The following is a 15,114-nucleotide window of genomic DNA, read 5'->3' on the forward strand; positions in this document are numbered from 1 at the left end:
TAATTTCTGTATTCAATAAGCAAAACTGAGATAAGTTTACTTACTTGCTTAAACAACAAAAAAAAACCCTAACAACAAAACTATGAGTGAAAGAACCAGTCCATACACAATATGGAATATGTTAATAAGAATCAAAACAAAAAAGAAAGGACAAGTATTTTTCAGGATTTGCTACCTTCCTCTGTTCCTGTTTATTAAAACTTTACTCTCAAGGTTGGAAAAGACAGTCCAACATGAAGCAAGCAGTCATGCATTCTGACACAAATGCTGAGAAACTTCTAGGAGCCTAACCCAAAATTCTCCTTATACACTGACAATTTTTAGCTACAAATTTTCCTCTCCCTGGATATCTGACTGCTGGTAAACACAACTAAAATGCAGTGAACTACTTCTGACAAAAGAAGTGAGAATGATAAGAGACAAGCTTGGAAAAAACCAATTCTGTTCATGTTCCCTACAGTGCCAATATTGAAGCCTACTTACAAAAGTGAATGCGAGAACACCCCATCACCATCATCATCATCATCATCACTTGACTCCTGATCATCTCCACTGAATTTGTTGCTGGAGGATCTTTCACACGAAGTACTCCACTCAACTGAACTTGTCAAAACAGGAGGAGGAGCATTAGCTTCCACATCATTTGTCTCCTCAGTGGTAAGGATGAAGAGAGCGGCTTTAGTGGGCAATTTTTTCTCTTCAGTTGTTTCAGATGATGACACAGTGGGAACAGGACTTTCATGCTTTTCTATCCAAGCGTTGTAATACCTCACAATATTCTCATGGTTCAAGCGGGAAAGTAAGGTTACTTCCCCCTTAATCCTCCGAAATTGCTTGCTGGCAGGGTTTATGCGGATACGTTTCACAGCATAATAGCAACCATCAAGCTTATTTCTCACCTGCAAAATTCAAATAAATCTAAAGTCAAATGCTCATAAATGCCTTACCAAGTAGAGACAGACTTAGAATAATTTAATGGAGAAGGAAGTTTTCCTTCCACCTGGCAAATCCCTACAATTCAAATGCAAGCTTCCCCATACTGACAGGCTTCTCACCAGACTCCCAGCAACCTCTCACAAAAAACTTATCAGCCTATTCAATTCCAGGTAAAAACCACAAGACAGGCACAGCACTCTAGAAGATAATAAATAAAATCATGCAAACAATGAATATATTGTTTTGCTTCAGAGAACACAAACACATCCCCAAAAAGGATTCTACAGAGGGGAATAATTTTTATACCATACCTTGATGACTGCTCCAAAAGCCCCTTTGCCAAGTAATTTTAGCTCTTCAAACTCATTGTAGTAGCGTGAAAATTGTCTCTGTGTTTCTGTGAAGAATGAAGCGCTGGACATCTGACTGCTGGGTACAACTGTCTCGATGCAATCTATACCTGCCGAATCTGTAACAAGGATATCAGAATTACCACCGATAGCAGAATGGGGGTATGGGGATAAGGCACAAGGGATTGTCAAATAAGTATCAGGAAGAAGATAAAACCTAAGTAACTTCAAGTGCAACTAAAACCTAAAACACAGAAGTGCTCTGCTGTGTACAGTTAAGCTCTGGTACAAGCATAAACCTTAATACAGTTTTTAATTACTAACATTAATTATGCTGGACAACAGAACTGATTCTCACAAGCACACTGTGAGAGAAGAAGTCTCACTGGAACAGCATCTTCCAAGGACAAAGTTAAGTCTGATGTTTACACCATGCAGGATGTGGATGAATTTACAGGTTAATTAAAGCATCAGCTTCTTCTACTGATGAGACAACAGCCGTCAGTCCACCCCAGCTAGTCATGGATGTAAAACTTAAAGGCCGTACCAGCTTTTAAGTTAGTTACTGTAGAACACTTGCGCAGTCTGGTGAAGCTCTAGCTTCTTTCTTTTATTGCAGGGACATAGTCCACTTTTTTAGCAGAAACCAGGAAGAACCAAGTTTCTTACCATCTAGATTTTCTTCAGCTACAGGGGTTTTCATTCGTGGAATGTTTATAAAACTATGTTGTAACAACTGCTGAGGAGTCCATCTTTCCTTATCTTCCAAGCAAACACATCTGATAGCAAACGAAGAAGAGAACTGTTCAAAGATCTATTCCATATTAGGCCCAAATGTTCAAAGAGGCCTCCTTATGTTTAAGAAATTATCACCTTTATCATTCAGATGGGAATCAGAAGAAAAGACAGACTAAATGGCTTATCCACAGTGACACAAAGTTGGTGGCAGGGCAGAGAGGCAGAGGGCACCAGACCTGTTCTCCCGAATCCCAGATTAGCAGCCAGAGCTGTGAGGGAGCAATCACCTCTTCTCTTAAAACTATAACTAGCAACACACAGGGATTTAGCTGTTCTTTCAAAAAACTGTTCAAGTCTTTTAAAAAAAAATTAAAAAATGAAAGAAAAAGATACAGGAACACAACAAACATACTTTTCCAGAAAGTCTTGGAAGTCAGCAGGTAAACTGGTAGGAACAGCAACTGGATAGTCCTTGGTTACTTGGCCCTGGCTGAGTGAAAGCAGAAGCAAGCCCAGACTCCATACATCTCCTTTTTTTCCAGGTTTGCTGGGAAGACGATCCTCACTAAAATGAACTTTGGTTTGCTCAAAAACATCTGCTTTGCAGATATCAGCTAAGCGCTTGGAAATGCTGTAGTCTGTCACCTTGACGTTTCCTTCAGCATCTACCACGATACTGGAAGCACAAAGAACTTTGTGCACTACTGAATTATTGTGCAAGTAGTCAAGAGCTGACAAGATCTGGGCCGCATAATGGCGCAACTGCTCAACTGGAATGGGAGTCTCTTTGTCTAAGTATGTAGAAAGGCTGCAACCACTTATGTGCTCCACTAGAATGTCCACCACAATTGAATCGTCCCGTTCTTTAAGGTTCATACATTTATAATGTACTATGTTTGGGTGACTTAGCTTCGTCAGTGAGCTGAACTCTGTTTCTGCACCCTGAAGCTGTCAGAGAAACAAAACATTATATGCATTGTGTCATATCTCATGAACACACCACTACTAAAATATATAACATATACAAAATACATAAAAAATACATTACATTCTAATCCTTTTCTGAAAAGGAAGTATTGTATACAAGGGGCAAGAGCAACTTTGGTTTCTGCCAAGTAAGCTTGATTCCCTCTTTTTTCAGAATTTTAACATTTTATTTATGCATACTTGCCAATACACCTCCTTCCATTTATTTCACTGTAAATGAACTGACCACCCTAATACACGCATCTTCTTCTGTGGTGCAGATACTCTAAACACTTGCATTTTTCAAGCTCATCACCACCCTCTCAGGTTTAACATAAACTAGCAGACTCAAGAAAAGTCGTGAACCCCACCTAACCTTTATTAAGCCAAATGCACTATATGGGCATTACCTGTTTCTTGCACTTCTCAAGCTTTTCTGTTTCATGCGTTGTAAGAAACCTTCCCATCTTTTTTTGCCAGTGCAGAACCCACTCGTATATTAAAACAAAGTCTCCACTGCGAATTTCCAAGGCATTGTAGACGGATTTACCAAGCTGTTCATCCTTGCCTATAAATAAAGAAGAGGAACACGGCTTCATTTGTTTATACGACTTGACAAGAGCTTCTGCAAATGCTGAACAAACACCAGTAAGCCTGCTTTCTACGATTTCAGAAACACAAACCTACTTACAACTGAACAAGATCTATACCTACACGGTAGGTATGGAAAACATCAGGTCTGATGAAACTGCTATGTAGCAGCAAATAAAAGCAACAGCACATTGGCAAAAAACTCTTCTGCATGTTTTAAAGAATATCAGGTTCTAATAAATGAATGCTCTACCTGCTGAGCAGATGCCGAACTCTACACAGAGTAACATAATCGTGTATCCTTGAACTGAATAATAACAACATTCTCTTTGCTCCAGAGATTTTGAGGCTGTTCATCCTGCAACTCAGGAAGTGCTATGTTGAAAACGAACAATTAAAACATTTGATGGTCCATTCATATGGGCACTTCAAGGAGGCTTTTCAGCTCTGAAAGTTTCCTATCGTTGCCTGTATTTATGTTTTTGCTAAAACCGCTGCTTTTATGTCATTGCTATCAGCAGCAACAGAAAGACAGTAAGTATGCATTTCTAACCCTGCGGTTTCACGTTATTGAAAGCTAAATGACTTCTTGCTTGGTAGCCATCCGTTTCTGACAAGCTAGCTATTTAAAAGCAAATAGTTTTCAGTATTATTTTAGTTACGTAGAGAATATAAAATGTTGAGAAGGTAGGGGCGTTTTGGTAAGGTTATTCAGTTATGTCATTGTATCTGGAGAAGCAAAGTTTTCCTTTAAACAGTCCTAAGAAAATACAGAATATTTACCACAACGTAATTTTTCCCTATTACTGTCTCCCACTCTTGACTGTGACATTTCATCATCCACAACAATATTCTCTCCATACTTGCTGCTTGCACCTATTAACACTGTTTCAGTTCCCCCTCTCAAAAAAGAAAAGACAAACCAAAAAAACAGAACTCAGATTTGAAGCTGCAATTGTAATCAAGCTTACCTAGACATTTTCCTTTATGGACAATTAGTTGCCCGGCACCACTTGTGCTGAAGTTCAAAACTTCGTAATTTCCAGGGGACTCTTCATTATTACTAACAGAAAGCTGGCGTTCTCGTCTGCAATGTGAACAGAACATTTTTTTTCCAATTCAAAAGGTAGTAGTGTTGCAGTCCCTAGTCCCTAAAGATATCAATTCTGCAGGAGGATTAGGTTCCAGAGACTTCTGCATCCAATGATAATATCCATTAATTTCAAAGATACTGAGTTAGTGCAAAGATATATGTCTGATTGGAAAACGAGCATTTTAGCAGCAACATCATCCCGCACTGGGTCTCTATACTCAAAGCCAGGAGCAGAATCCAAACCTTAAAACTTCCGCAGCTTAGTATGACACTCCTAGTTGGGGTGGGGGGAGGGAGGGGGAGTGATTAAAAAAAAAATTTTTAAAAAGTGAACATACTACAGCTCTGAAAATAGGTAAATTTGACTTAATTTGCATTCTCTTTCAAAACACTACAAAAAGCAAATATATGCAATTTTGGAAGTTCATTCTAGCTTTACCTTAATTCTTTCTCCTAACTTAAAATGGGTTTCCCATTTGCTTCCTTTACTACTCTAAACTCCTCCCTTAAGAAAGGGAAGCTTTGCAAAAAATTCCAAAGCAAGTATGGTTAGGGTGTTTCTCCTCACATGTATGTATGGAGCTGCACGTAAGATCAGAAAGAACCCAAAACAACCCCCATTACTTCCTGGTACAATCTATTTCAAAATTAATAGAAATATCACCACTGCAAGAGCATCCTCCAAATAAATGCAGTCACATACAGAAATCACAGGAGTATATGAAGGGTAATGAGGAAGCTCTTCTGAAATACTGAGTTTATTAAACAAAACAAAAGAAAAAAAGAACCCAAACCAAACACAACCCACAAAACAGGTAAAACATAGAAAGGAGATGCCACAGGGAACTTCTTAAAAGTGCTGTATAAAGAAAAATAGACAAAGCAAGCATCTGGTTTTCTGAATTCAAATATATTTTATAAATGAAATTATTTTAGATTTTAATCTTCTGAAAGTCTGTATCCTAATAGCCAAAACTTCAGGCTTCATAAACATAAAAATATGGCACCACTCTTCTTATGAAAAGAGACCTCAGAAAACCAAACATGTCTAGCTTTTGTTTAACTCTACCAACACAGAAGTTTCAAAATCCTTTTTTATTATTTTCACCATCGTTAAAATAATTAACTCTGCCTTTTTTTTTGTTTAAATAAGAATGTATAATGTAAGAATTTGTGTGGAAAGTTAATATAAGTCCATTGCATGTGTTATGCATTAAAGCGTAGTGACAAGCTTGGAGACACCTGCTTGTTCCACAAGCACAGACAGTGTCTCATTTTGTTATACTAAGATTAGCAAGAAAGTAGGAATTGAGATTTATGGACTGTCAAACACTATACAGAAACAAATGCCAAATATGACTTGGGATAGGCAAAGGGAAGAGATGGCAGCAAGAGTCAAAGCAGGACAGATCAAAGAACAACTGCTTCAGGTATCTAGTGTTGCTGATAAATATCTATAGACTCCAAAATAGTTTTCACACGAAAAAAACAGGAATATACCAGGATTTCCATTAAAACAACAGTCCAAATAACAAGTCTTTGGCACAATCTGAATCACAACTAGGAAAATTAGTACCAGGATATCGCCACTGTCCTTGACAGCTGTATCAGCTACGAACACAGGAAAGGGGAAAAAAAAAAAGAAGAAAATGAATAAAAAAACAAACACCCCAACCTACCTATATCACCAATCCTAACTGAGATGAGTTACGTGCCAGCAAAAGAACCCTCCAATAACCCTATCTTCCTTCCAATAAGTTGTTCTGCAAATGCCATCAGCATTATCCAATCCTCCAACAGAGAACTTTATATCGGTGTATCTTTACAGCAGATGTTTTGAGATGAACATAAGCTTTAATTTACTGTGCTATTCCAAAACCTTCATTAACTGATTTAAAGTAATTTTCTTCTGCAATTGCCAACATCTTGCATACTTTTAAGAAACTAGGTAAGCCTTGAATATACCTTCCAATGATTGCCAAATACTTTCTAAGTTAAACTAAGGGCCAAGCTGACTCTCTTAATTGGAAAGTTCCCAAGTTCTCCACAGCACAAGTTAGTTTAACCGCGCCAAATGAAGAGGGGGACGAATGGAGGGGGAAGACCAAAATGAAGAGCTGAGCAACACAGCACATGACTCTCACCTTCAAATTTCACTTTGACATCTAATGTTTGAAGGGAAAAAAAAAATCCACATGCAAACTGACATACTTACTTTGAACGTCCAGCAGAATTTGGTCGGTGTTTATTATTTATTATTCCATGTTCCAAACAACTCCCGTTTAAACTGGAAGCAACTCTATGTCCTGCAGTATCTCTCCTGTGAGAATCTTCTTGACTTGTCAGAGCAGCTATTTCCAAACGTTCCTATAAATCAGGAAAACCACCAAATAAGTACAGAAGCTGCTCCTATCTTCAAGATACACGAGTACTTGACTATTATTCTATGAAGTCACCCAGATCACAGAAGAAATAGGTTTTCATAATAAATGTACATGAGACTGAGGAAGAAGTACTGAGATTCAGAAAGTACATTTCAGTACTGTCCACAGGCAAGAACGTAAAGATTCTTTACAATGAAACTGGAAACATTAACCTACTAGCTTTTTTCTATGTCTGTTTGAAAATATCCATGACCGTACACTTAAGATGCTAATATATTAAACTTTTTTTCCTTAGAGTTGATTTTATTCCAGAGATAATCCCCATATAATCAAGAACCTAGATCTGTTAGAAGCACTAGATGAAAAAAAAAAAAAGTCCAGGACAATTCGGTCATGTAAATCTCTCAAATTTTTATCAGCATAGGCTACAGTACTGGGAAGAAGTTATTGCAATGGTTCTTGCACACCTGCTTAGAAAGAATACCTGTTTGGCAATCTCTTTCTTTTTTCTTTCTTCTCTTTTCTCTTCCTCCCGTCTCTGAATCTCGTTGAGGATTTCACGTTGCTGAAATGAATTGTATTGTTAGAGATGCAACAGTACATGCAATGCAACTGCTACCCTTACCCTGGTTAAAAAAAAAAAAAAAAAAAAAGGCAGCATGATGCTGATTTTTCAAGTGTTAAAGAGGACTTGCAGACCTCACAAGAATAAAAAAATAGAGAAGTCAAATTAGCTCTCCTGAGGAAGTTAACAGCATCAATTGTATGATATAGGAGAATGGAGTTGTAGACAAAAGAAAATTACTTCTACTGACAGACCCAACAATAAAGTTTCATAGACAGGAAAGGTAAGAAGAATAAGCCAAAACATTATTTTTAAAGAAGAGCTATTCTATCCATATTCCCACAGTATGGGGGCTCCACACTACTAGCTTCTGTGAGACTTAGATGAATCCCCTCATTTCTAGTGAAGAATGTATGTGGGTCCAAGGTCTCTTCAGATTAAATTTGTTGTGCTCTAGAGAAGTCTGTCATGGTGAACATTCCAGTCACCCTATGAGTGAAAGAAGGTACAATTCCGTATCTGCCTAGCTAATACTTCATAGTTTAAGATGGAGCGCACTTAATACACACATTTGCTTACACTTTTGGATAAGGTCCTCTTTATAAGTGATTTTCATAGGATCAGGAATCAACATCTAGGTTTTTTTTAGGCATAAGAATTTCTCAGGGTTAAAATGACATCATTAAAACATTGCAATTGTGGCAGCACATAGTTCATAGAGTACATACTGATCAAATCATACTGACAGGTCTGACAAGTCAATAATTCACTAAAACCCACTGCTATGCAGGATGATTTACAAAAACCTGATTGTTTATATGATTTTAAGAATACAGGGTTATTCACACTTCTCTTACCTCCTGCTCCTCTCTTCTCTTAACTTCTTGCGCCCTACGCAATTCCTCCTGAGCCAGTCTTTCTTGTTCTTTTTGATGATTTTTTAGCATTTCTTCATGAAAAGACTTGGAAGGTGGTTTATTATACTCACTGAGAAATGATTGTACATGGTCAGCAAGTTCAAATATCATCACCTGAAAAAAATTAAATATGAATAACGTGCAGAGTTCAAAGAACAAGTAGATCACATCGTAAAATGATACCCAACTTGAAAAAGCAATACGGAAGCAGCGTGACTGCCGATTTTGTTACTTACCAGGGAGAATTTATCATATTTCAGTACTTTTTGTCAGAACTATTTATTAATAAACTGCAACTGCTAACACAAAATCCAATCCTTCCTCTGCAAACTAGCCCCTCCCCCAGTTAATGCTGTAAAGACTCTTAAGGCATTCCACATCCATATAACCAGAACTACTAAAATAAGAACTGCAGTGAAAACATAGCTGAATTCTGCTACATGGTTTGCAAGGTTGGTATCAATTTTCAGCTACTGTTTACTTGAACTGGGTATGCACTGATGATCTATTGACCTGTCAGAGCTTCAGCTTTCATCAGTCTAGTAGCATCCCTTTATTAAATCAAGCAATCCATAGTGCTAATAGAACACCATATCTCCAAAATTAAAGAAAAATACATCAGAAAGATGCATCCCAGCAGTCAGCAGCATCGCTAAGCAGGATTTGCATGTACAGATGGGAGAACAGCCAAACTGAAGTGTACCTTCAGCCTGCAACAGGCTGACATTTAGATGATTCTCAAACACTGAATCCCCTGCTTGAAAGTAAGAATGAACCCAGGAGGCAATTCAGAATAGAAAGAATAGCACAATATGCGTATATTTGACATGCACAAACTGAAATACCTTTCCCAGGTTACCATCCTAAAGTCAAGGTGATCATGCATGCACACACATGTATGAAAAAGAAAATGAATCTCAATAACTAAAAACCACAAACAATCTGCTTTTCAGTTTGACAGGTAACTGAAGTATTTTCAAATTTTCCATACTGCAGAATACACTTTAATAAAGAACACCTGTCAAGGCAGAGAGAACAGTTATCTCCCTTTCCCTGCAGAGAAAATAATTTAGGACTGCACTGTGTATATCATTCATCAAAAATGTGTATCAGACATGTAACTCACAACTGTATCCACACATTGCTGGAGCAAGCGCAATTCTTGCTTTGGAAAACTAACATGAGGAAAACCCATGACACATTTGTAGCTCCTTTCAATGAGATCTGAAATCGAACTATGATTTAAATCCCTACAGGCCAGGCCAGTAGCTCTCCTGGGGTCAGCTGTGAGCAGACTGACTATATGTCGCAGGGTTTAGTGGTTACTTAAGAGAATTTGAACCTTGTATTTCCTATCAATTGTCCACAGCACAGCCATTATGAGGAAAAAAAATTCCAGAATACACTGTTGAACTGCTAATTTCCGAAGATACTGAAAAAAACTGAGGAAAATTCTTGGGTATAGAACAGAATGGACAAAAAGTATCTGGCTAAAACAGTTCCTTTGAAAGCATCTGCAGAAAATGTGACAATCAAAACAGAAGTCCAGTATGCAAGTGGAAAAAAGGCTTGATGTGACAAGGCTGAACCACAGGCAACTCCCGCCAAACCTGTAAAGTTGACAGGCTTAGGAAGCTGAAAGCAGAGTATTACCCCATTTCAGCATATAACAACTTCCACAGCTGTGTATTTCTCATGTCAAAAAGGCAAACTGAGTAAATCAAAGGTATGCATCTCTAACATTTCCAAGTAGTGATAAGAAACATACTGTAAATCCTGTTTTCACTAAGAATTCAATGTTTGCTACTAATTCTTTGAATCATTTCAGTCCCCAGCAACAATGGAAAGGTACCGTTAATGCCAAACCTACCTGGAGACTTATACAATCCCTGAAAATGGACACAAGTTCTAAGTTTCACATATCTCTCCATCTTTCTCTTTTTATTTGGGGAGAAGTCAAGTCTCACTATTCCTAAACTCAGTAGAAAGAAAGGCACAATGGCATGGAGTCCCTGTGATACAACCACAGAAGTCAACTGTTGGGCTGGTGTTACAATTAAGGTCTCTTGCCCTTCAGTTCAGCATTAGATAAACAAGATCACACTGAGAAACTCCCCACATAATCACTGTTTACTTAAACAGTTATAGTCACTTACAATATTCAAATTAAACTCATTATTACTTACTACAAATTAAAACTGAAAAGTGCAGAGAGCTCACAATTTTAGAGTCAGTATTGCTTTTCATACTGTGAAGTAACTCCAAGAATAACACGAACCTTTAAATCTGCCTTTAAATAGGGATAAAGCTTGCCCTGTTTACATATGGACTGAATTTTAAGAGCATGCATGTGCTGAGATTTCATTACTTAAGAAAGCAAGTAAGCCTCTCCCTCCTTAGGAGCAACACAACTTATATTTCTAACGTGGACATATTGCATTATAATATACCACACGTTTTTACAACTGCTGAGGCCCAGGGTATATTTCTCGAGGAAGCGAAAAGCTCTTACCTCTCCGCAGCGCTGTTTTGCCAGTTCAGCTAGTCTGGATTTTAATTCATTTATTTTCTCATTTGACAAGCCTTTTGAATTTTTTAGTTGTATTTCAGGGACACTGTGGGACAGCAACAAAAGATAAAAAAGTCCCCATTAGAAAAACTGAGTGCAAAAAGCAACAGAATGTTGCTAAGAACGGTGGGTGAGGGAAAAGGAATGGAGTTCATAGTCACTTGGCAATTAGTCAATGCTCAAATAAGCAGTACATACATATTACATCCACAACATAGATTAAAGCCAGAAATACTGTTTTATATTCCTTAGAATCAAATTTTCTGGCTGCAGATTACCTGTCAGTTATACTTAACAGAAGAACTACCACAGAAACCCTGCAGGCTCTTATAATTCAGCTCTTAACCAGCAATTTACATAACAGTCCTTTAAAAATATTACTAACATAATGTTTAGGTGTTTAAAATTTATTTGTCACCACTATACAGGTTACACAAACCTGAAGAAACATATGCTATAAATAAAGAACAGCTAAATTTAAGAAGTATTTATAATAAAATAAAGACAAGTAAAATGTCTGTAGCTATGCTATCTTAAATTTGAAGAAATTAGAGTGGCTGTTATGTCCCATGTTACAGGGTATAACTGAGCTACCACTTGGTAAGGAAGAGCACTTCGCTTGTGCGCTGCTCATGCCACAGCACAAACGCACGGGCTAGAGGAAGTTATGCTTTGGACACAGCCAGTGGTGTAAGGACCAAACGAAATGGGGCACAGAGCAACACAGAGCCAGAAATTACTTGCTAATGCAAAATGCTGGGTGGGGTTGATCCGTTGCAATTTATTTTACAATTCACTATGGAGGACTCTTGCAGAAGAGCAATCCAGCAGAAAACAGGAACAGGAGATACAACTAAGACAGCAGACTGATTTAAAAATGAAGATTCAGTCCGTCTCTCAGCAGGCCACGGGCTGAAAAAAGTTTAAAAAAGGTACTAAGATGCTAGCAGGTATACCTGTGTTTACATCTCTCCATGCTACACACTGGAGGTGCAGTTTTGCACTGACAACTGCATCCCTCTTATTCTCCATCGCACAAAAGGACCACATGTAATTCAGGTGCTGAATTTTAGAGTTGCCTATTATAAAGTATCACAGGCTTAACAAATACTGACATGCAGAAAGCAAGAATGACAGCGATAAATAAAACTACACGTTTTTTCAACTTACACTTTACTATGGAAAACAGAAAAAATTTTCAGAGAAAAAAAGTTATATTTTAACATTCACTCACGTATCAGGGTAAGTATGCGGACACTTGACCCACAGATCAACTTTGGCATATACTTCATTACCACCAGTCAATCCCTGAGGACGAAGAACTAGATTGATTTCAGGAGGTTGTCGTACCTAAAACGGAAAACAAAACTTCTGATTTAATAGGGTTTTTTGGTTTTGTTTTAATGAAAGCACATAACTCTCACAACTTATATTATGGCAGAATTCAGGTTAGACTATCCAAACGATAAAAAAAAATATATTAATGTATTGACATGGCTCAATGAGAGTGAACTGGTTCACTGGTTATGACACTCTATCCAGTATATTAGAAATTCTTCGGATAAGTGTAGTTACAATTATCAGGAAGATGATTCAGACTAGGCAAAAAGGAGGTTTTATAATAAAACCCTTGTATTGTGCTTACTGTGGGCTAGTAGTAGATAAAAATTAAATAAATATAATACAAGGTATTTATGGGCTATCACAAATCAAAGCATTCATTACAAGAACTATGTTGTTGCTTTTGCGTTTGTTTTTAGATCACTAATAAACACCAGTATTTTATTTTCTGACATGACAACAGACTATAACATCACAACTATATTAACCTTGTGTGGCCAAACAAATGGATAGTAATTTTTTTTGTATTTATATTTTTGGTTTTGGCATAGAACAGAATTTTAACAAGCATTGCCCTTCCCCCATATCCTGTTCAAACTGCCTACTCAAAATCAGAGCAAACATGCCCATATAAACATCCTAAACTTTTTCAATTATAATTTAAAAAAAAAAAAACCAAAACACCAAACAAACAAACACCACTCCCACCCCCAAAACACCCCAGACCGCAGTAATACGACAACCGGGTAGGAAAATAAAACCACACGGACCAACCAATACGGAAACAATTTAGAAGATGGTCGCTACCCCCTCTATTTCCCTCTTTGCATTTCCAGCAGGAAAAGGAACACGTTAAGAGTCGAGGTATGCATTTAATAAGCAGTGAGGTCTGCAATACTTTTGAAAACCCAGGAATTACTAACACCGTTCACAGGAAACTCCATGTAAAAAAAAAAAAGTTGTAGGTTGCTGCAAGAATTTTAAGTTCAGGTTTATGGCAGGAAAAAGACAGCTGGGGCTATGGTGTATTTTGTAGAAACTAAATACAAAAGAATGTAAAAAGAAACGACTTGGGGAAGTGAAGAAGAGCGACCAGTACCTCCAGGTATAGCAAAGCAGTGCCACAGATGCAGCTGGAAAAAAATTACCGATTAGACACTGTGGGCACGAGAGAAACGGAAGAGAGGTGCGAGTACTAGACTTGAGCATTAATTAGTTGTAATTAAAAAAAAAAAAGGTATAAAAATGAAAGTGACGGTAGTATCGTGGAAAACAGCACAGTTTTGAGTAAACCACGGTATATAATACGCAAAGACCAGCAACATGTATACAGATGAGATTAATTAAGTAGGTATGTAATTAGTCGGTTAAGGGATGAATTAAGAGGCAATTTTAAAAAACTGTGACGATTAATTAAAAGGCAAGTTATATGCGCAGCATTAATTATAGCGCGAACGCATTAGAGGCTTAATTGCCCCGGCCGTCAGCGGCGGGGGCCGAGCCGAGCGGGCCGGCGGGGCACGGCGCGCCGCCCAAGGCGCACGAGAGCCCGACACCGGCGAGGCACCCGCGCCCCTTCCCAGCCACCCACCCACCCACCGCCCGCCCGCCCGCAGCAGTGGCGAGCGTCGCGCCCCCGCCCCCGCCCGACGAGGGGCCGCTGGGCCGCTGCTGCTCCCCATTCGCCCGAGAGGACGGGGAAAGAGCGGCTCTGCCTCCCGGGCGATCAGCAGGCGCGGGAGGCGCTGAGAGAGAGCGGCGAACGAGGCCGCCGCGCGAGTCACCCCTCGCTACCTTCCAGGCCCGGCTCTGCCGCAGATCCTGAAAGTCCTGCCCGTAGATGGACTCCAGCACCTGGAGCTCGTTCTCCTGCCGCAGCTGGTAGCTCTCCGGCGGCTCCCCGGCTACCTCCGGCGGCCGCTGCTGCGCGCCGCTCGCCCGGGCCATGTCAGCTAGCCGGGCGGGGGCGGGCGGCAGCCATCGCGGGCGGCCGCCCCCACGCTGCCACACTGCAAGTGGCGCTGGCCCAAGCGGCGGCCGCGCTCGGCACCGCCTCCTCGGCGGCAGGAGGAGGAGGAGGAGGAGCCGGGGGACCGGGAGCGGGGCCTGGCGGCGCGGCCGGTGACGGCGGCGGCGAGTAAGGCCGGGACTAGCGCCGCAGCCCTCGCTGGGGCTGTCCGCCTGGGAGTGGCGGGCTGGCGGCCGCCCTGGCGCCGCGCTAGCCTCGGGCTGTGCGGGGACGCGGAGCCGACGGCTCTCGGCGGCCTTTCTGGGGCTCTGCTACCCCGTGAGGGACCGGGGCGCGTTGCCCGCCGCAGCCCCCGTGCCCTCCTCAAGCCCTGTCGCCACTCGTGGTCCCGCCTGGCCCGTCCCGAAGGCCCCGTCCTCACAGAATCACGGAGTATCTCGGGCTGGAAGGGACTCGTAAGGATCACCGAGCTCAACCCCCTACTCCTCACAGGGCTCCCTAAAACTAAACCATGGACGACTACAAGTGTCGTCCAGATGCTCCTTGAACTCTGACAGGCTTGGTGCCGTGGCCACTTACCTGGGGAGCTTGTTCTAGGGACCGACCACCTCGCAGTGAAGAACCTTCTTCCTAATGCCCAGTCTGAGCTTCCCCAAGATGTGCCTCCAGGTTTATCTGCAAATACAGACACACGC

At 40.3% G+C, this 15,114-nt stretch overlaps 1 protein-coding gene across 4 annotated transcripts in view; it reads right to left on the minus strand.

Annotated features, from left to right (window-relative positions):
• EIF2AK4 (eukaryotic translation initiation factor 2 alpha kinase 4) overlaps positions 1-14,509 on the minus strand; it is a 42,429-nt gene extending 27,920 nt beyond the window's left edge. For 3 of the 4 annotated variants that reach the window (XM_064460122.1, XM_064460121.1, XM_064460120.1), the window contains exons 1-12: positions 14,245-14,508; positions 12,344-12,459; positions 11,053-11,155; positions 8,481-8,654; positions 7,543-7,623; positions 6,890-7,041; positions 4,553-4,668; positions 3,401-3,558; positions 2,437-2,972; positions 1,956-2,065; positions 1,248-1,405; positions 484-899 (exon numbers count right to left, since the gene is read on the minus strand). In XM_064460122.1, the coding sequence (XP_064316192.1) occupies positions 484-899; positions 1,248-1,405; positions 1,956-2,065; positions 2,437-2,972; positions 3,401-3,558; positions 4,553-4,668; positions 6,890-7,041; positions 7,543-7,623; positions 8,481-8,654; positions 11,053-11,155; positions 12,344-12,459; positions 14,245-14,397 (2,273 nt within the window). In that variant the 5' untranslated portion in view covers positions 14,398-14,508. Of the gene's footprint in view, positions 1-483; positions 900-1,247; positions 1,406-1,955; positions 2,066-2,436; positions 2,973-3,400; positions 3,559-4,552; positions 4,669-6,889; positions 7,042-7,542; positions 7,624-8,480; positions 8,655-11,052; positions 11,156-12,343; positions 12,460-14,244 lie in introns of all 4 variants that reach the window. The other variant, XM_064460123.1, reaches the window with a different exon arrangement.
• Between the last annotated feature and the right edge of the window lie 605 nt (positions 14,510-15,114).

Source organism: Phalacrocorax carbo, chromosome 9 (assembly GCF_963921805.1).
Source record: "Phalacrocorax carbo chromosome 9, bPhaCar2.1, whole genome shotgun sequence".
Taxonomy (NCBI): Eukaryota; Metazoa; Chordata; class Aves; order Suliformes; family Phalacrocoracidae; genus Phalacrocorax; species Phalacrocorax carbo.